Source organism: Oncorhynchus clarkii, chromosome 17 (genome assembly GCF_045791955.1).
Source record: "Oncorhynchus clarkii lewisi isolate Uvic-CL-2024 chromosome 17, UVic_Ocla_1.0, whole genome shotgun sequence".
NCBI lineage: Eukaryota > Metazoa > Chordata > Actinopteri > Salmoniformes > Salmonidae > Oncorhynchus > Oncorhynchus clarkii.
The window spans coordinates 70,893,092-70,915,146 of record NC_092163.1 but is presented as its reverse complement, the minus strand read 5'-3'; the positions used below and the strand labels follow the sequence as shown (position 1 = coordinate 70,915,146).

Genomic DNA, 22,055 nt, shown 5'->3' with positions numbered 1-22,055 from the left:
GGTATGTGACTGGAGTTTCATTGTGTCAGCACAGCAAGCGCTGGAGAAAGTTTTGCTTGGGGCACCTTCAACTATGAGAGGTCAAGCTTTCATGCTTTGACACATCATTAACTAGGAACTTTGTTTCTCCATCGAGATAGACTGAAAGGCCTCATAATCTGTCCGGGGGGGGGGGGGGTGGCTGTTTCAGCACATGCTTAGCCTGGCCTGGCCTGGTTGGCTGTTTCAGCACATGCTTGCCCTGGCCTGACCTGGTTGGCTGTTTCAGTACATGGCCTGGCCTGCCATTGGATCCCAGCTGGATGCCTTTGAGAGTGAATGGTTGTCACCATGGGGTGGCAGGTAACCTAGTGGTTAAGAGCGCTGGGCCAGTAACCAGCGCTCTTGAATCCTTGAGCCAGCAAGGAAAAATCTGCCGTTCTTTCTGCCCTTGAGCAAGACAGTTAACCGCCAACACCAACTGCTCCCCAGGCGTCGATGACGTCGATTAAGGCAGCCCACCGAACATTCAGAGGGGCTGGGTTAACTGCGGAAGACACATTCAGTTGTGCAACTGACTAAGTTTTCCCTTCACTATCAGACCATAGTCTACTACAAAGGACGGAGTACACTGTCTCACAAATATATGATTTTAAATGCTATACCCCTAACCCTAACCCATACAGTAACCTCACCTATATAACCTTCAACCTTTAGAGAAAATACCTTATGGATTTGGCATATCAATTGTGAGGATAAAGTAAGTGTTTACCTTTGTAGCATGGTCCTCTTGATAACTCTTGAGAAGAGACCGTGGTCTAAACAAAACATGTAGGTAGACGTGTATTTATTTGAAGAGCAGGAGATCATAAAGGTTGAGAGGGAAAAAACAAGAGAACTTGAACCTTAAGGCCAGGAAAATGTATGTCCTGGGTCAGCATATAGAATAATACATGTATGTCCTGGGTCAGCATATAGAATAATACATGTATATGCTCTCCACATATGTCCACATATCTCCACATAATTCTCTCTTTCTTTCTCTCTCTCGGAGGACCTGAGCCCTAGGACCATGCCCCAGGACTACCTGACATGATGACTCCTTGCTGTCCCCAGTCCACCTGACTGTGCTGCTGCTCCAGTTTCAACTATTCTGCCTTATTATTATTCGACCATGCTGGTCATTTATGAACATTTGAACATCTTGACCATGTTTTGTTATAATCTCCACCCGGCACAGCCAGAAGAGGACTGGCCACCCCACATAGCCTGGTTCCTCTCTAGGTTTCTTCCTAGGTTTTGGCCTTTCTAGGGAGTTTTTCCTAGCCACCGTGCTTCTACACCTGCATTGCTTGCTGTTTGGGGTTTTAGGCTGGGTTTCTGTACAGCACTTTGAGATATCAGCTGATGTACGAAGGGCTATATAAATAAATTTGATTTGATTTGATTTGATGTATGTCCTGGGTCAGCATATAGAATAATGCATGTATGTCCTGGGTCAGCATATAGAATAATGCATGTATGTCCTGGGTCAGCATATAGAATAATACATGTATGTCCTGGGTCAGCATATAGAATAATGCATGTATGTCCTGGGTCAGCATATTGGCCTAGCGTCGTCCGGGTTAGGGAGGGCTTGGTCGGTAGGGATGTCCTTGTCTCATCGCGCACCAGCGACTCCTGTGGCGGGCCGGGCGCAGTGCACGCTAACCAAGGTTGCCGGGTGCACGGTGTAGCCTATGACACCCGCTTCCGGGTTGGATGCGCCCTGTGTTAAGAAGCAGTGCGGCTGGTTGGGTTGTGTATCGGAGGACGCATGACATTCAACCTTCGTCTCTCCCGAGCCTGTACGGGAGTTGTAGCGATGAGACAAGATAGTAGCTACTACAACAATTGGACACCACGAAATTGGGGAGAAAAAGGGGTAAAAAAAAAAGAATAATAAAAAAAAAAAAAAGAGATCTTCTGTTGAATCTGAAAATTAATCTTGATGAATGCTCTACTTTCCGGCTAGCCTCCCTACACTGGCTTCCTGTTAAGGCAAAGGCTGATTTCAAGGTTTTACTGCTAACCTACAAAGCATTACATGGGCCTGCTCCTACCTATCTTTCCGATTTGGTCCTGCCGTACATACCTACACATACGCTACGGTCACAAGACGCAGGCCTCCTAATTGTCCCTAGAATTTCTAAGCAAACAGCTGGAGGCAGGGCTTTCTCCTATAGAGCTCCATTTTTATGGAATGGTCTACCTACCCATGTGAGAGACGCAGACTCGGTCTCAACCCTTTAAGTCTTCACTGAAGATTTATGTCTTCAGTGGGTCATATGATTGAGTGTAGTCTGGCCCAGGAGTGTGAAGGTGAACGGAAAGGCTCTGGAGTAACGAACCGCCCTTGTTGTCTCTGCCTGGCCGGTTCCCCTCTCTCCACTGGGATTCTCCCCTATTACAGGTGCTGGTGCTGTTCCATGCCGTCCCTAGGAGGGGTGCATCACTTGAATGGGTTGAGTCACTGACATGATCTTCCTGTCTGGGTTGGCGCCCCCCCTTGTGTTGTGCCGTGGCGAAGATCTTTGTGGGCTATACTCGGCCTTGTCTCAGGATGGTAAGTTGGTGGTTGAAGATATCCCTCTAGTGGTGTGGGGGCTTTGCTTTGGCAAAGTGGGTGGGGTTATATCCTGCCTGTTTGGCCCTGTCCGGCGGTATCATTGGATGGGGCCACATTGTCTCCTGACCCCTCCTGTCTCAGCCTCCAGTATTTATGCTGCAGTAGTTTATGTGTCGGGGGGCTAGGGTCAGTCTGTTATATCTGGAGTACTTCTCCTGTCTTATCCGGTGTCCTGTGTGAATTTAAGTATGCTCTCTCTAATTCTCTCTTTCTCTCTTTATTTCTCTCTCTCGGAGGACCTGAGCCCTAGGACCATGCCTCAGGACTACCTGGCATGATGACTCCTTGCTGTCCCCAGTCCACCTGGCCGTGCTGCTGCTCCAGTTTCAACTGTTCTGCCTGTGGCTATGGAACCCTGACCTGTTCACCGGATGTGCTACCTGTCCCAGACCTGCTGTTTTCAACTCTCTAGAGACAGCAGGAGTGGTAGAGATACTCTTAATGATTGGCTATGAAAAGCCAACTGACATTTACTACTGCATTGCTTGCTGTTTGGGATTTTAGGCTGGGTTTCTGTACAGCACTTTGAGATATCAGCTGATGTAAGAAGGGCTATATAAATACATTTGATTTGAGTGGAGGTGGTGCTGGGAGTGGTCTAAAATGACCAACACATAGACAGCGGAGGCGCAGTATGTGTCTCTCTTGGGAGTAAGGGGAGCAGGGGGATTCAGAAGCCTAATTAAATGATTGTCTGCTTAATTATATGACATGACACATCACAGTTGTTTTTGGCCTCACATATCTTTTTATTCTAAAACATGGAGCATACATGCTTCACTGTACATAAAAAAAGATGTCTACCCACAGCTACTGGCTAAGCTTGAAGTGTTTGTCCTTCCTTTGGTTACATCACAGCCAGACCGAGGCTGCGGTGTCCTCATTACCTGTGACCACGTCTTTCTTTACCTCACAGACGGGCTGTAGATTTTACAGTGACAACTCTATAACAAATTGCTTTACAGGAAGCAGGTGATGGGCCAGTAGGCCCCCTGTCTAGAACGCTCCAGCTGTGGACTCTGAGCGCTCAGCACCATGCCACAATGCGACCATTCCTCCTATTCTGGGCCAGGCTCATGGTCCAGGCTAATTTTGGACAGGAGGACAGTGGCAGGGGAGAGACTCTGCTTGTCCCATCAGATGTCTGTCCTGGCCTGGATGACGACATGGCAACATAGCCAGCCACTACCGCGTGTCACTTCCTTCGGCCTGTTAATAGATCTCCTCTTACAGGGTTGGGACAGTGCGAACAGTCACTCAGGATATTTTGTGGTTGGAGGTCTGTGAAGGGGTTGAAAATTCTCTCTGTAAATCACAATGGCTAATGTGTTCACCTTGACCTCTCTGGCATGAATTATGTTCACACCTTGTCCGACACACCTACCAGTAGTTGAGGATGATATCATATCACACCCTACTAACTACACCATGACTTATTACTGTACCTTGCTACAGTACGTCCCTTGGCTCTCTCATGCTGTACCACAACGATTTACAGCATAGTCTGTTGTAGAACCTCCTGGTTGTGGTGGTAACAGACATAGTGCTATTATAGTACTATTTCTACTTAAAGATCCACTTTCTAGTCTTAGAGAACAGTAAAATGTCTCTAGGTCAAGTGATGTGCTGGCATCAGACATGGGAGCTTAGTCTGCCTCCGCTCTGGCCTTCAGCTGCCCTCAGCCCGGGCCGGCAGATAGGACCTGCCTGAGCCCTAGCCTGTCACAGCAGCTCAGATGTGGCCACTCACAGCTCATCATCCAGGGACTGTGTTTACTGAGAGAGCTTTGCTGGAGGCCAGACATGTCTGTGTTGGCCTCGCAATGCGGCCCTGCTGTCCCACACAGGAATGTTAATGAGGTGAGTGGAGCAGGGGAGGTGACCAACTCTGTTCCCATGCAGGCAGGAGAGGAGGAACCGCCTGTCTGCTAAGAAACGGGTCTGCTACCCCAGTCGGTTGGTCAGCGCATGCTGACCTGCTCCACACTCCATAAGGTCACTCACTCTGAAATGACTTAACTTTGGCTTCAGATACCGGGCCATAGTAAGGAACATGTTGGACCATATAGGAGACATGTTGAATATGAATAACGGAGTGCTGGGTTACTAATGGACTGACTTTAGATGAGACAGAAATTGTATACATCTACTTCACTGTAACATTTTTAACCACAGATTGTATGAAACAAGTTGAAAAAAATGACACTATTTCAATTGAAAAGTTTGTGGTCATACTCAAATCCTTAAAAAACGTAGGTGCTGGGCTAATAAAGAATACATGTGAAGAACAGAAAAGATTCACTGCTTGAATTGGGAGCATAAACAGTGTAGAGGCCTTCCTGTTTTTTATTTTATTTGCAATTTCACAACAGCTGGTGGCTGCCTTTGTGCTACTCTTGATTGAATCAACACACAAAAGACGAACACATACCAGAAGAATACAACATGCATGTTTTGGGTTGAAGCATCAGTGCCTTATTCATGGGAAAGTTGTAAGTGGTGTGGTAATTACAACTTTACATATTTTATTTTAATTTAACCTTTATTTAACTTTAACCAGAGCTGTTAAGTCCAATCCTTTTCTGTTGGCTGTGATTAGAGCGAGCGCCATTCATTGTGTGTGTAGTAGAGGTGTGTACACAGTGATTTTCCAGTGTTATCTGCTGGCTGGGGGCTTTATACCAGAGACAGCGAGAGTGAGTACCTTTGTCTGCTATGTAATGAAACAGTGACACCTGGTGGATAGGGCCACAATTAGTGGGATTCAAAAGAGGAACAATTTCAATTGCATGCATTTCCATGATTCCTCACATACTCTCTCCTCACCTCCTTCTCAAAATCCATTGGATCAGAAGGTTAGAGTTCCCGTCCCTATGACTTTCTCATCCAATGAGTTTTGTGAATGACACGAGGAGAGAGGACGCAAGGAATAAAGGAAATGCAATTGAGATTCTCTCATAGACCAGAAGAAAGCGACGGACAACCAGTAAAAACAGGAGAGCATGGTCAGATCTTTTAATGTGCGTTGGAAACTACCAGACCAGGGTTATTGATCAATCGATATATAAATAGATACAGTGAGGGCGGGAAGTGAGCGGACTCATTTTATATCCATCATGGATAATACTGTAACAAATCATATGATTAGCATGGTATAAAAAAACATTCACATTCAATCATATGCATGGAAGTTTAAAAGGTTATGCAATGCAGTACAATACATAATAATCTGAGCACTGTAAAATAGAATTGTGCTGTGAATTGCACTGTGTATACATACACTTCATGGCCAAAAAGTACCTGCTTGTCGAACATCTCATTCCAAAATCATGGGCATTAATATGGAGTTGGTTCCCCCTTTGCTGCTATAACAGCCTCCTCCACTCTTCTGGGAAGTCTTTCCACTAAATGAGGGGACTTGCTTCGATTCAGTCACAAGAACATTAGTGAGGTCGGGCACTGATGTTGGGCGATTAGGCCTGGCTCGCAGTCGGCTTTCCAATTCATCCCAAAGGTGTTCGATGGGGATGAGGTCAGGGCTCTGTGCAGACCAGTCAAATTCTTACACACCGATCTCGACAAACAATTTCTGTATGGACCTCGCTTTGTGCACAGGGACACTGTCATGCTGAAACAGGAAAGGGCCTTCTCCAAACTGTTACCACAAAGTTGGAAGCACAGAATTATCTAGAATGTTATTGTATGCTGTAGCGTTAAGATTTTCCTTCACTGGAACTAAGGGGCCTAACCCGAACCATGAAAAACAGCCCCAGACCATTATTCTTCTTCCACCAACCTTTACAGTTGGCACTATGCATTGGGGCAGGTATTGTCCTCCTGGCATTCGCCAAACCCAGATTCATCTGTCTGACTGCCAGATGGTGAAGCGTGATCCATCACTCCAGAGAATGCATTTCCACTGCTCCAGAGTCCAATGGCGGTGAGCTTTACACTACTTCAGCCGACGCTTTGCATTGCGCATGGTGATCTTAGACTTGTTTGCGGCTGCCCAGCTATGGAAACCCATTTCAAGCTCCCGACAAATAGTTATTGTGTTGACGTTGCTTCCAGAGGCAGTTTGGAACTCGGTAGTGAGTGTTGCAACCGAGGACAGACCATCTTTACTCCTGTCAGCAACGGGTGTGGCTGAAATAGCAAAATCCACTCCTTTGAAGGGGTGTCCACATACTTTTGTATTTACAGTGTATATTTCCACACTGAGGTTGGAATAATACTGTGCAGTTGTGAAAAGGATGATAATGCCCTTTTAGTGTAAGAGCTGTTTGAAAAGACTGCCTGAAATTTCAGCCTGGGTGTGGTTTTGGACTGCCTAGTGACATCACCAGGCGGTATAATTAATAGACCAACAACAAAGAGAGTTTGCCCTCTCTGCCAATAGCTAGTTTTCAGATTACATGTCCCTCCCACTAGGCTAGTCCAATTAGGCCGCTCACTCAGACCACTCCCAAACAGTCCTAGTAAAATTATTGCTTGACAAATTGCTTTTTGCGAAAGAAGCAATTTTGTGTTCCTCTTTGAACATTTTAATTGAAAACAATCACAGTAAGGTACTTAAATATCACCCAGTAATTCATTGACGTTGAGATAAAAATGTCTGCATTGGACCTTTAAGATCATATTCAATTAAATTAACAGCAAATGCAAGCAGAAATCATTAAGTGACGATACTACAATATATTACATTTTTATGATATATAATACTTGGATATTTCCCCCCACAACGACCCCTCATCATTGCCAGAATAGCTATGGGGTAAATAACACAAGTTATAGTACAGTAAATTCTATGTAATACTATAACTATAATATAATACTTGATTGTCTTACTAAACCATGCAGCAGTGCTGATTACCAGTCCTGGCAGCCAAGTGATACACTAAGGTAACATTTAATGCTGATGTACCATATAAAAAACGAATTAACCATTGGTATGAGAGAAAATATACATTTGTTATAGTAATTACTATACATATAGTACATTATATTAATAATAATACTGTATACATTATACATATTGTCAACTGATCAAGACTTGAAGATACAGAATGTTAAAATCATGTGCCACGTTAGGAAATATAATGTGTTAAGCCGCCTAGTTTCATTATTAAACTCCGAAGTTCAGGATAAACTCTCTTATTTTATTCAGTGTTTCCAGAACATCAAAGCAGGCTAAATCCAAATCCTGATTTAGAGATATGTATATTTCCTAACTCAATTTCAGAAGCTGTATTATAAGCAGTGTTGGACTCAATTCAGAATGTAATTGAGAATGTCTCATAAATTCCAATACAATTACTGAATTTGAATTGAATTAGAACTGAAGTAGTAAACAGGATACAGAATTGTAATTTTAATTTGAATGAAATGAAATATAATTGAATTCAGGGAAATTCAATGCAATTCAAATGCCTATTCTATATTGGGTGTAGTCTATACAAATATAATGTACATCTTGTACATCAAACATGTCAATATATACATGAATATAAAATATTATTGAAACAATTGATTTTCAGGACAAACTGTACTTCATTAATCACTTAAATGTAGTTAAATATTGCGAAAATACTACGTTTCCCAGAATGCATTAGTTTATCCATCAAGTTGACCCCGAGGCCTTCAAAAAGAAGCCAAACAAATGAAATGCTTGGTGGAAATATAATTGGCTATTCTAAGCATAGAGGTGAAGAAAGTATATGAACACTGTTTCCAGAGAAAAGTGAAATATTATTTGGTATCTGGAAATGTGACCTGTCAGATTCAATGAAACTCTCATGTTCTATGACTGAGTGGAATTGCTTTGAATTGTACTGAATTAAATTCCACTTCCTGTCACTCCCTCAAATTCTACATCTTGTGGCCAATTAAATTTCAATTTCAACTCATGAGTTGAATGGGAGTCAGTTCCATCATTCTGAATTGAGCCCAATCCTGATGATAAGTAGTGCAGAGAGAGAGATTTGATTGGCCCATGACTGTACGCCGTAACTGACATGCATTTTTGCCTGTTTTTCACCATTTTACTGAATAAACTTATGCTATTATTATTTCTTATTGTTGTTATTTTATTTATTACGATTCAGAAAGCAAAAAATGGATACGTACAAATATATCTACACTGAGTGTACAAAACATTAGGAACACCTGCTCATTCCATGACATAGACTGACCAGGTGAATCCATGTTAAAGCTTTGATCCCTTATTGATGTCACTTGTTAAATTCACTTAAATTAGTGTACATGAAGGGGAGGAGACAGGTTAAAGCAGGATGTTTTAGCCTTGAGACAATTGAGACATGAACAGGGTGAATGGGCAAGACAAAAGGTTTAGGTGCCTTTGAACGGGGTACAAGAACTGCAACGCTGCTGGGTTTTTCACGCTCAAATGTTTCCCGTGTGTATCAACAATGGTCCAAAGGACATCCAGTCAACTTGACACAACTGTGGGAAGCATTGGAGCCAACATGGCCAGCATCCCTGTGGAACGCTTTCTGCACCTTGTAGAGTCCATGTCCCAACAAATTGAGACTGTTCTGAGGGCTAAAAGAGGGTGCAACTCAATATTAGGAAGGTGTTCCTAATGTTTTTCCAACTAGGTGTATAGTGCTATAGTAGAATGAAACAGACCAAAAAATTCAAATAAAGTTAACTTGACAGTGCTTTGGAGCATCTCTCTGCATACAAACATGTGAGCAGTATAAGAGAACACAGCGCTAGTAGCACCCAGTAGCAGGCTAGACTAGCTAGTGGAGGACACCACCATATCCAGCTCTTTAACATTCTCCTGGCACCTGGTGAGACCACAGCTTCCAGACAGCTCAGGGAAGTGGTTGGCTCTGGTACCATGGATGGGCGACGCTGGAGACTGGGCCAGGGCAGGCTTCTTAGGGGGGATGGGGGGCGGGTTGCCCCTCTCTGCTCGGGGAATGGTAGGTGAGCGGACCCCCAGAGGCAGAGCAGCACCAGAGGCCCTGGGGATTACCGGGGAGGAGGGGGACAGGTTACGGTAGTCAGTGCCAAAGGGAGAACTGTTGGGTGGCGGAGGTTTGGCCCCCTGCTGGACTGTGAAGCGGGACAGGACCTGGGTGACGGTGCTGCGGGCCAGCTGCTTGGCCGGGCTGTGGACAGGGACAGAGACGGGCTCAGGGGATGGGCTAGGGGTTGGGGACAGGTCTCTGGGGGAGTGAGGCAGGCTACCACCCCCTCCTCCACCCTGCTGCTGCTGTTGCTGCTCTGGGTCAGTGTGGCCCTGAAACTTGTGGCGAGCAGCATGGAAGCGATGGTTGATGCCTACCTGGTAGGAGGACTGGTAGCTGGGGCTGGTGGCCAGCTGAGGAGAGGAGCATGGGGAGGAGGTGACAGAGGAGGTCCCCGTGCTGCAGAGGGATATAATTTTGGTCAGGAGGGCAGGGGACCCAAGAACAGAGCTGCTGTTCTCACTCCAGTTGTCCTGGCCCAATCCGTATGGAAGGGATGGCACCTGCTCCTCCGTGGGGCAGTCATGGTGCCCGTTGACTTTAGGTTCCTCAGTCTCGCCCCCTTCTGCCTGGCTGGGGTGTGGGGGGGGTGGTGGTGACCCTCCACTGGTGTCCACAGGATATTCTCTCCTCTCCTCCTCAGCTCCCCTCTCTCCCTGCAGCTCTCTCTTCAGGGCCTCCACCTGCTCCTGCAGCTGGCAGTACTGGGCCTCCTCTTTCTTGAGCCGGGAGCGGAGCTGCTCCCTCTCCGTATCAAACTCAGCCAGCTGCTCCTCCACCCTGGCCTCCATCTGCAGGGCCCTCCTCCTCTCCTCCTGCAGCTCAGCCCTCAGGGCAAGGACTTCCCCCTGCTCCTTCTCCAGCCTACGGCCTGCCTCAGCCAGGCGGTGGCCCTCCTCCAGGGCCCGCTGGCTGGCCCACTTGCACTCCTTGGCCAGGGCAGAGGAGAGCTGCTTGTGCTGCACCCGCTCCTCCTCCAGCTGCTCCAGGACCTTCTTCTGTTCCTTCTCCAGACGACACAACTGGCCTCGCTCAAACTCCAGCTAAAGGCACAGAATAGAGTAGAATAGGTTACAACGGATAAAAACGAAGTAGCCCATAGCAGTTATCATCACTCATCACTATTGATGTTAACTCTCTACCTGTTGCAAGAGGCGTTCCCTCTCCTTTTCCAGGATGCAAGTGACATCATCGCCCTCGGCTGTGTCCTCTGCATGCCTTCTCCTCTCTTCCTCCAGATCTGCAATGGCCTGACACAACCCCAGGGAGGAGACAGAGACACAGAAATGATCCGTTCTCAGGTTAGGATATTCTGCTCACTAAATACTTCCCTGAGATAAGGTGGAAAATACTGATTAGTTATGCTTTGGTAGCCAGCTAGTTTATCTTTAATCTAATCAAGAGTGGAGGGGTTGGCATCTAAACCTCAGTCTCATCCCCAGTCCCAACCCCAGTCCCAGCTGTAGCCCCAGCTCCAGTCCCAACCCCAGTCCCAGTCCCAGCTCCAGTCCCAATCCCAGTCCCAACTGCAGCCCCAGCTCCAGTCCCAAACCCCAGTCCCAGTCCCAGCTCCAGTCCCAACCCCAGTCCCAGCTGCAGCCCCAGCTCCAGTCCCAACTCCAGTCCCAACCCCAGTCCCAGCTGCAGCCCCAGCTCCAAATCCCAACCCCATCTCCAGCCACTGCCCAAGCGCCAGCCCCAGACCTACCTTCCTCTGTCTGCTCTCAGCTGCAGCTAGTTGGGCCAGAATCTTCTCCTGCATCTTCCTGCAGTGGGTGACCACCAGCTTGAGTACAGCGAGGGGGCTGAAGCATGCTGCAGCCTGGTGGAACCCAGAGCTCTGCCCTCCCAAGGCATTGCTGTCCCTCTGCAGAGCCAGGAACGGGTCGCTCAGTTTGTACTTCCCATAGCGCTCTTCCACGTAGGTGTCTCTGTGCTGGGCCTGAGGAAGCAGAGGAGGGTTGAGAGACACTGGTGTACTGTATGTTTGTCAACATGGGCTACAGTGGGGCAAAAAAGTATTTAGTCAGCCACCAATTGTGCAAGTTCTCCCACTTAAAAAGATGAGAGAGGCCTGTAATTGTCATCATAGGTACACTTCAACTATGACAGACAAAATCAGAAAAAAAATCCAGAAAATCACATTGTAGGATTTTTTATGAATTTATTTGCAAATTATGGTGGATAATAAGTATTTGGTCACCTACAAACAAGCAAGATTTCTGGCTCTCACAGACCTGTAACTTCTTCTTTATGAGGCTCCTCTGTCCTCCACTCGTTACCTGTATTAATGGCACCTTTTTGAACTTGTTATCAGTATAAAAGACACCTGTCCACAACCTCAAACAGTCACACTCCAAACTCCACTATGGCCAAGACCAAAGAGCTGTCAAAGGACACCAGAAACAAAATTGTAGACCTGCACCAGGCTGGGAAGACTGAATCTGCAATAGGTAAGCAGCTTGGTTTGAAGAAATCAACTGTGGTAGCAATTATTAGGAAATGGAAGACATACAAGACCACTGATAATCTCCCTCGATCTGGGGCTCCACGCAAGATCTCACCCTGTGGGGTCAAAATGATCACAAGAACGGTGAGCAAAAATCCCAGAACCACACGGGGGGACCTAGTGAATGACCTGCACAGAGCTGGGACCAAAGTAACAAAGCCTACCATCAGTAACACACTACGCAGCCAGGGACTCAAATCCTGCAGTGCCAGACGTGTCCCCCTGCTTAAGCCAGTACATGTCCAGGCCCATCTGAAGTTTGCTAGAGAGCATTTGGATGATCCAGAAGAAGATTGGGAGAATGTTATATGGTCAGATGAAACCAAAATATAACTTTTTGGTTAAAACTCAACTCGTCTTGTTTGGAGGACAAAGAATGCTGAGTTGCATCCAAAGAACACCATACCTACTGTGAAGAATGGGGGTGGAAACATCATGCTTTGGGGCTGTTTTTCTGCAAAGGGACCAGGACTGATCCGTGTAAAGGAAAGAATGAATGGGGCCATGTATCGTGAGATTTTGAGTGAAAACCTCCTTCCATCAGCAAGGGCATTGAAGATGAAACGTGACTGGGTCTTTCAGCATGACAATGATCCCAAACACACCGCCCGGGCAACGAAGGAGTGGCTTCGTAAGAAGCATTTCAAGGTCCTGGAGTGGCCTAGCCAGTCTCCAGATCTCAACCCCATAGAAAATCTTTGGAGGGAGTTGAAAGTCCGTGTTGCCCAGCAACAGCCCCAAAACACCACTGCTCTAGAGGAGATCTGCATGGAGGAATGGGCCAAAATACCAGCAACAGTGTGTGAAAACCCTGTGAAGACTTACAGAAAACGTTTGACCTCTGTCATTGCCAACAAAGGGTATATAACAAAGTATTGAGATAAACTTTTGTTATTGACCAAATACTTATTTTCCACCATAATTTGCAAATAAATTCATAAAAACTCCCTACAATGTGATTTTCTGAATTTTTTTTCTCATTTTGTCTGTCATAGTTGAAGTGTACCTATGATGAAAATTACAGGCCTCTCTCGTCTTTTTAAGTGGGAGAACTTGCACAATTGGTGGCTGACTAAATCCTTTTTGCCCCACTGTATATGGTGTAGACTGTGTGTTTGTCAACATGGGCTATATGTTGTAGGATGATGGTTGTTATTGTTCAGTCAGCTCTTACTGTAACGCTCATTTAAGATTCTACCTAAATAAACACACTCTTTACCGGAGATATTTTACAGTTTTGTAACTATGTAAGAAAATCAATCAATCTCATCATCAGACACTCGCTAACTAGCACTATAAACATGTACTATACACAAGTTTAACCTGGCTTCCCAGTAACTTTAAAATACATAATCTGTTTCTTTTTCAGTTTCTACATGCTGCTATTTTTCTCCCTTCAGGCCTGCTGCAGGAATCTTCCTTCCACTCCACTGCCCGCTAAACAGGAAGTCAGCCAGAGCTGCAAACATTACATGCCAAGAGAAACATCAACCATATTTTCTATGGGGGTGGGGATTCCTATCCCTACCAGGAAGATGGGGAGAGGGGAGGGAGAGAGAGCAGGAGAGAGAGAGGGGGAGTAGGAGGAGAGGGGGAGGGAGTAGGAGGAGAGAGAGAGAGGATGAGAGAGAGAGTAGGAGGAGAGAGAGAGAGGGGAGGGAGTAGGAGGAGAGAGAGAGTGAGGAGGAGAGAGAGAGAGGAGGAGAGAGGGAGTAGGGGAGAGAGACAGGGGGGAGGGAGTAGTAGGAGAGTGAGAGAGGGAGAGGGGGAGTAGGAGGAGAGAGAGAGAGAGAGGGGGAGGGAGTCAGAGGAGAGAGAGAGGAGGATAGAGGGAGTAGGAGGAGAGAGAGGGGGGGAGGGAGTAGGAGGAGAGAGAGATAGGAGGAGAGAGGGAGTAGGAGAGAGAGAGGAAGAGCAGGCGAAAGAGGAAGGAGTAGAGAGAGTGAGGGAGAGGGGGAGTAGGAGGAGAGAGAGAGAGAGAGAGAGAGAGAGAGAAGAAGAGCAGGCAAAAGAGGAAGGAGTAGAGAGAGCGAGGCAGAGGGGGAGTAGGAGGAGAGAGAGAGAGGAGGAGAGATGGAGTAGGAGGAGAGAGAGAGGAGGAGAGAGGGAGTAGGAGGAGAGAGAGAGAGGAGAGGGAGTAGGAGGAGAGAGAGAGGGAGTAAGAGGAGAGAGAGAGAGAGAGAGAGGAGGAGAGAGGGAGTAGGAGGAGAGAGAGAGCGAGAGAGAGAGAGAGAGAGAGAGAGAGAGAGAGAGAGAGAGAGAGAGAGCAGGCAATAGAGGATAGGGCAGTAGAACGAGGGGGAGGGAGGGGGAGAGAGGGAGAGAGGGAGCAGGCAAAAGAGGAAAGGGCAGTAGAGAGAGAGGAAGAAGCAACAGATGGTGTCTGTCTTCAGTCAGAGCGTTTACAAGGTTTGGGACAGCTGTGGCTGCTGCTGGGGCCAGGACTGACTAGACCTCTGTTTTACTCTACCAGTGCATGGGGAACAATGGGAGTCTAGCCGACTTCAGCGACTGCTTCTGAGCTGCAGTGAACCTAGGAACAGTCAATATAGTGGTTGTAGGGAAACAAGGCACAGGTCTAGTAAGGATCAATGGCTGACACCAGGGATGGCCATTCTTTTCTGCTGAGGGTCAGATTTGTTTCTGCTGGGCAGGCTTTTTATTTTTTTATTTTTTTTACACAACTTAACTAGTCAAACTCTTCAAGATTATTAGCTAGTAGAGTCAGGTGTGTATCTGCTAGGCTGGAACCAAACAAAAGCCAATGTCAATGAGCAATAGCTCATTGTAATATCTGGAATGGTAGAATTGGTACGGTATCAAACATATGGAAACCACATGTTTGAATCTGTTCCATTTATTCCATTCCAGCCATTACAATGAGCCAGTCCTCCTTTGCCCCTTTCCCTCAGCCTCCACTGATTGGTATACAGAGGTTGTGAAGTTTTCTTCATGCTGTTATTCCATCTGGTCCATTGGGATATGAGAGGGCAGATCAAAAAGGATAGAACATCTGGAGAGGCAGGAAAGCACAGGAGTCCTGTGAGACAGAAGACATGGCTCTGAAACACACAGTGAGCACAGTTTAGTGCCTGACAGCAAGTTATGATGACCAATGACCCAATACCCTGGTCCTGTATCTGACCAATGACCCAATTCCCTGGTCCTGAATCTGACCAATGACCCAATACCCTGGTCCTGTATCTGACCAATGACTCAAAACCCTGGTCCCGTATCTGACCAATGACTCAATACCCTGGTCCTGTATCTGACCAATGACCCAATACCCTGGTCCTGTATCTGACCAATGACCCAATACCCTGGTCCTGTATCTGACATGTGTGACCCAGGAGAGAGGGTGAACAATCCTCACTCTCCCACATTACAATACAAAAATCCAGTGAAGCTCCCCATGCCAAGTGCCAAGCCTGGTCCAAACACTAAGCACCAAGCCAAGCCTGATCGACACACCAAGCAGCAAGCCTGGTCCCCACACCAAGCACCAAGCCAAGCCTGGTCCCCACACCAAGCACCAAGCCAAGCCTGGTCCCCACACCAAGCCAAGCCTGGTCCACACACCAAGCACCAAGCCAAGCCTGGTCCACACACCAAGCACCAAGCCAAGCCTGGTCCCCACACCAAGCACCAAGCCTGGTCCCCACACCAAGCCAAACCTGGTCCACACACCAAGCACCAAGCCAAGCCTGGTCCCCACACCAAGCCTGGTCCCCACACCAAGCCAAGCCTGGTCCACACACTAAGCACCAAGCCAAGCCTGGTCCACACACTAAGCGCCAAGCCTGGTTCACACACCAATCGCCAAGCCTGGTCCCCGCACCAAGCGCCAAGCCTGGTTCCCACACCAAGCGCCAAGCCTGGTCCCCGCACCAAGCACCAAGCCTGGTCCCTGCACCAAGTGCCAAGCCTGGTCCCCACATCAAGCCAAACCTGGTCCACACACCAAGCACCAAGCCAAGCCTGGTCCCCACACCAAGCACCAAGCCTGGTCCCCACACCAAGCCAAGCCTGGTCCACACACTAAGCACCAAGCCAAGCCTGGTCCCCACACCAAGCGCCAAGCCTGGTCCACACACCAAGCGCCAAGCCTGGTCCCCGCACCAAGCACCAAGCCTGGTTCCCACACCAAGTGCCAAGCCTGGTCCCCGCACCGAGCGCCAAGCCTGGTCCCCGCACCAAGTGCCAAGCCTGGTCCCCGCACCAAGTGCCAAGCCTGGTCCCCGCACCAAGTGCCAAGCCTGGTTCCAGAGCTGTATGTGATGTAGCTAACTAAGGGCTGGATTCAATCCGTATCGCCAAAGTATCACTTAAGATCCTGTATCTGACCAATGGCCCAATACCCTGGTCCTTTATCTGACCAATGGCCCAATACCCTGGTCCTGTATCTGACCAATGGCCCAATACCCTGGTCCTGTATCTGATCAATGATCCAATACCCTGGTCCTGTATCTGACATGTGTGACCCAGGAGAGAAGGTGAACAATCCTCACTCTCCCACATAACAATACAACAATCCAGTGAAGCTCCCCATGCCAAGTGCCAAGCCTGGTCCCCACACCACGCACCAAGCCAAGCCTGGTCCCCACACCAAGCCAAGCCTGGTCCACACACCAAGCACCAAGCCAAGCCTGGTCCACACACTAAGCACCAAGCCAAGCCTGGTCCCCGCACCAAGCGCCAAGCCTGGTCCACACACCAAGCGCCAAGCCTGGTCCGCACACCAAGCCAAGCATGGTCCACACACCAAGCACCAAGCCAAGCCTGGTCCACACACCAAGCATCAAGCCAAGCCTGGTCCCCACACCAAGCACCAAGCCTGGTCCCCACACCAAGCCAAGCCTGGTCCACACACCAAGCACCAAGCCAAGCCTGGTCCCCACACCAAGCACCAAGCCAAGCCTGGTCCCCACATCAAGCGCCAAGCCTGGTCCCCGCACCAAGCGCCAAGCCTGGTCCCCACACCAAGCCAAGCCTGGTCCCCACACCAAACACCAAGCCAAGCCTGGTCCCCACACCAAGCACCAAGCCTGGTCCCCACACCAAGCCAAGCCTGGTCCACACACCAAACACCAAGCCAAGCCTAGTCCCCACACCAAACCTGGTCCCCACACCAAGCCAAGCCTGGTCCACACACCAAGCACCAAGCCAAGCCTGTTCCACACACCAAGCACCAAGCCAAGCCTGGTCCCCACACCAAGCGCCAAGCCTTGTCCCCGCACCAAGCGCCAAGCCTGGTCCCCACACCAAGCGCCAAGCCTGGTCCCCGCACCAAGCCAAGCCTGGTCCCCGCACCAAGCACCAAGCCAAGGCTGGTCCACACAGCAAGCACCAAGCCAAGCCTGGTCCAAACACCAAGCACCAAGCCTGGTCCCCGCACCAAGCACCAAGCCTGGTCACCGCACCAAGCACCAAGCCTGGTCCCCGCACCAAGCACCAAGCCAAGCCTGGTCCCCGCACCAAGCACCAAGCCAAGCCTGGTCCCCGCACCAAGCCAAGCCTGGTCCACACACCAAGCGCCAAGCCTGGTCCCCGCACCAAGCCTGGTTCCCGCACCAAGTGCCAAGCCTGGTTCCAGAGCTGTATGTGCTGTAGCTAACTAAGGGCTGGATTCAATCCGTATCGCCAAAGTATTACTTAATTAAGATCCACGTTAAAATGTAAAGGTAATTTCTGATTGATCCGACATATGCAGCGTTTACCGTGAATGCAGCCTCTGTGACATTGAACATTGATTTTAATTGTCAATCGCGCTACAAAGCGGATCTTCAGCACTACGGATTGAATGACTCTTCCGACCGTTGTTGTCATCCTTGTCTGTTCCCGCTCTCAACAGGGACTGCTCTGACATCTGTCATAGAGTAAACAAGGAGTACACACACACACACACACACACACACATTTGGTGTTCCAGTGGTGCAATTGAGGAGGAGGACTGACATGAAACACATTCCTGAAGTAGCTTATGCTTAACAGCCAGGTCAAACAATGCTTATTCAGTCATTCCTGCACTAATGTGGCGCTGCTAACATGCCCGAAAGTAGGCAGTCATATTTTGTGCTTCTTACAGTTTTTTATTTGACCTTTATTTAACTAGGCAAGTCAGTTAAGAACAAATTCTTATTTTCAATGACAGCCTAGGAACAGTGGGTTAACTGCCTGTTCAGGGGCAGAACAACAGATTTGACCTTGTCAGCTCGGGGATTTGAACTTGCAACCTTTCCAGTTACTAGTCCAACGCTCTAACCACTAGGCTACCCTGCCGCCCCAGTAACCAGGGAAAGTATTTTTTTCCCGCTGTGTGTCAAATATGGGCATCGCTAGGGTACAGCATTAAGATGCGTGCCACAGCATAAGGAGAAGCAGGCAAGATGAGTCATGGATGTGTACTGGTTAACAGTGAGCAAAGTTTTAGCCATCATCAAATATTGTATAAACAGAACACAGAAATATCTGTTATATAATCACATTAACCCAACTTCATTTCCCAGCAAACCATGCTATTATAAGAAATGAGGAACAAGACGGGAACAAAACAAACTTAACAAACCTTCACCCTTAAGACTAAATGGAAATAGGAAAACACCCTGTGGCTGACAGTGACACACCACCGTACAGTAGGTTTCCACATCAATGGCAGCTTGTGGCTGCTCTGGAGAACCACGCACTGAATACTTCTCCTGACTGTAGTATGAGACTGAGTGCCCTGAGCAATGAGACTTGTTCACATGATCTCTTGCTCGAAATGTTGGTGAGAGTTCATATGCAACCTGACACACAATTCTTTGACACAGTTATTTGACACACTTAAATCTGTTGAAAACCAAAAGATGAAAAGCTGCTCAGTGGTCGAGCCCTCTAGTCTAAGCCTTTCTCACTTTGAGTAACTATGGGATCCATTGTAATGTTGTTCATTTTACTTTCAAGTGAGGGCAAGAAGGGATTCCATATTCCAGTGTACAATACTGAGGTTATCTCAGAACTAAATATTGTGTTTGCAGGCCACAAGAGACTACTGCAGAGGCAACCAAGGATTGAGTTACCCCTATCAGTCCTGAGATCTAAGCAAAAATCGTCTTTTCATTTATCTGACTTTCATTTATCTGCATGTCCAACCCTTATATTTAGCCTCACAATTAAGTATTTTACCATGTTATTTATTTTCAGGACAACCAGGGCAACAAGAAGAACACAAAACAATTTTGACATAAATAGTTGCATTCATGAGTTTTATTGACAAATGTCAATAAAAAAAGAAAGTCCGCCAAAGCAGAAACCGTCCAAAGCAAAAACATTCCAAAGCAGAAACATTCCAAATGCAGAAACATTCCAAAGCAGAAACCTTCCAAAGCAGAAACATTCCAAAGCAGAAACATTCCAAAGCAAAAACCTTCCAAAGCAAAAACATTCCATAGCAGAAACATTCCAAAGCAGAAACCTTCCAAAGCAGAAACATTCCAAAGCAGAAACATTCCAAAGCAAAAACATTCCAAAGCAAAAACATTCCAAAGCAGAAACATTCCAAAGCAGAAACATTCCAAAGCAAAAACCTTCCAAAGCAGAAACATTCCAAAGCAAAAACCTTCCAAAGCAAAAACATTCCAAAGCAGAAACATTCCAAAGCAGAAACCTTCCAAAGCAAAAACATTCCAAAGCAGAAACATTCCAAAGCAGAAACATTCCAAAGCAAAAACCTTCCAAAGCAGAAACATTCCAAAGCAGAAACATTCCAAAGCAAAAACATCCCAAAGCAGAAACCTTCTAAAGCAAAAACCTTCCAAAGCAGAAACATTCCAAAGCAGAAACATTCCAAAGCAAAAACCTTCCAAAGCAGAAACATTCCAAAGCAAAAACATTCCAAAGCAGAAACATTCCAAAGCAAAAACATTCCAAAGCAGAAACATTCCAAAGCAAAAACCTTCCAAAGCAAAAACATTCCAAAGCAAAAATATATATGAATGCTGTAAGTCCAGAAATGGTTTGCTTACTGTGAATTTAATATCCAACTAGTCAGTGCCAACTGTTTGGAGTTTGTGACAGCAACTTTGTGAGCTTATTACAGTATTATAGACACTATGTCCTGGGATTTCCTACAACCTTCTATGTAGAAGAACCACTTACCTTCTAATGACTCTTGTGTACATTGTGAGTGTCATAGAGCAAAACATGAGTGTTCGTGACAGTCTCAGCTTTTAATATTTTCTAGCTCAAACCATTCCGTTTGTAGCTCAAACCATTCAGACTCGGCCCCAGGCCCCTTTAGGATTCTCCTTTGTCTCACAAACACCCCTATAGCTCAGCCCGCGCCAGTCACACAAACGAATGGTTGGTATCTACGGATACAGAAGAAATTGACGAATCCAACAACCCAGAAGTCTGTAGCTCAATATTTTAAAAGGGTTAGCAGTCAAAAATACGCCGGCGTTACGGTGGGACTCATTGGGTTAACAGACCACGGTGATTTAGTGTTAGTGAAGCCACACATTCTCACCACTCCAGTTAATTAAGGCCTTTCTTTACTTGTTCACTCCAATACTCCCTGCTCACATAGAGTCATCTTTCACCCACCCATCACACTGCAGTAGTCATCTTCCACTCACCCATCACAATGCAGTAGTCATCTTCCACCCACCCATCACACTGCAGTAGCCATCTTCCACCCACCCATCATACTGCTATTGTAATCTTCCACCCACCCATCACACTGCAGTAGTCATCTTCCACCCACCCATCACACTAAAGTTGTCATCTTCCATTCATCCATCACACTGCTGTTGTCATCTTCCATCCACCCATCACACTGCTGTTGTCATCTTCCATCCACCCATCAGGGTGTAATAGTCATCTTCCAACCACCCATCATACTGCAGTAGTCATCTTCCAACCACCTAGCAGGGTGCACTAAATTGCCTTGCCATAGATGGCCAGTGCCCTGTAGATGTGTGGAATGAGGTCTAGATACAACACAAGAATGCTCTACGGGGTCCTTGATTTCTGACATGTCTGTTCACCTGGTATAGTTTATTGTATTACTCAGGTTACTTTGTAATGTACTCAGTACTCAATACAACATATTAGGATGAGTGTCAAGAATACCACCGAAAGTGGCTCCCCTTCCTGCTCGGGTGGCGCTCGGGGGTCGTCGTCGCCAGTCTATTAGCTGCCACTGATCCCTTTTTCCTTTTCCTTTGTTTTTGTCTAATTGTTTTCACCTGTTCCTTGTTGAGGTTTTGGGATGGGTGTTATTTAAGTTTGTTTTGCCCGCTGGTGTTTGTTGGTTGTCACGTTTGGTGATGTATCGTGTTTTGTTTCGGGTTTTCGCTGTCCAGTGTTTGTATCTAGGTTTTGGGTTGGTTTAGCGCCAGTGCTTTGGGCATTCACCCATGTTTTGGACCTGTTACGTTTTGAAGGACATTAAAGTGTTTTCCTGTTCATTTCGCTCTCTGCATTTGACTCCTCACTCATTTCACTCACCCGCCGTTACAATGAGCCTAGAAGTCTAGGCAGATTTGAGTTATGTTGTTGTCTATACGCCACATTTTGTACAGTATGTGAATGAGTAGAATATGTGGATTAATAGCCAGATACAATCCTCAGACTGCAGAGAGATAAAGGATAATCTTTCCACAGCCAGACAGCCTTTCATCCCAGGCACATGGACATAAATTGGCTTAAGTGCTAGCGTTGTGGCAGTACATCCTGGCTACTAAAGTAGAGCTCCTTCCCTGGTTGGCTAAAGGATCTCTCATCAATTAAAGTCAGGTTAAATCATGGGAGGTCAGGTAATGAGAAACTGCTGTGCCAATTGGGGCAAGGAAATCTCTCGTGCCAGCTAGGGCATGACAGCCCAATGAGCCAGCTTAGGCACCCCTGGTTCCATTGGTGG

General features: G+C 47.1%; 1 protein-coding gene across 1 annotated transcript in view; it reads right to left on the bottom strand.

The window, feature by feature from the left end:
• Window positions 1–5,648: 5,648 nt before the first annotated feature.
• The window catches only part of LOC139371353 (CTTNBP2 N-terminal-like protein), a 28,294-nt gene continuing 11,887 nt past the window's right edge, over window positions 5,649–22,055 (bottom strand). Inside the window, exons 3-5 of the mRNA XM_071111701.1 lie at window positions 11,354–11,587; window positions 10,788–10,895; window positions 5,649–10,688 (exon numbers count right to left, since the gene is read on the bottom strand). Coding sequence (XP_070967802.1) covers window positions 9,408–10,688; window positions 10,788–10,895; window positions 11,354–11,587 — 1,623 coding nt within the window. The 3' untranslated portion in view covers window positions 5,649–9,407. The remainder of the gene's footprint in view (window positions 10,689–10,787; window positions 10,896–11,353; window positions 11,588–22,055) is intronic.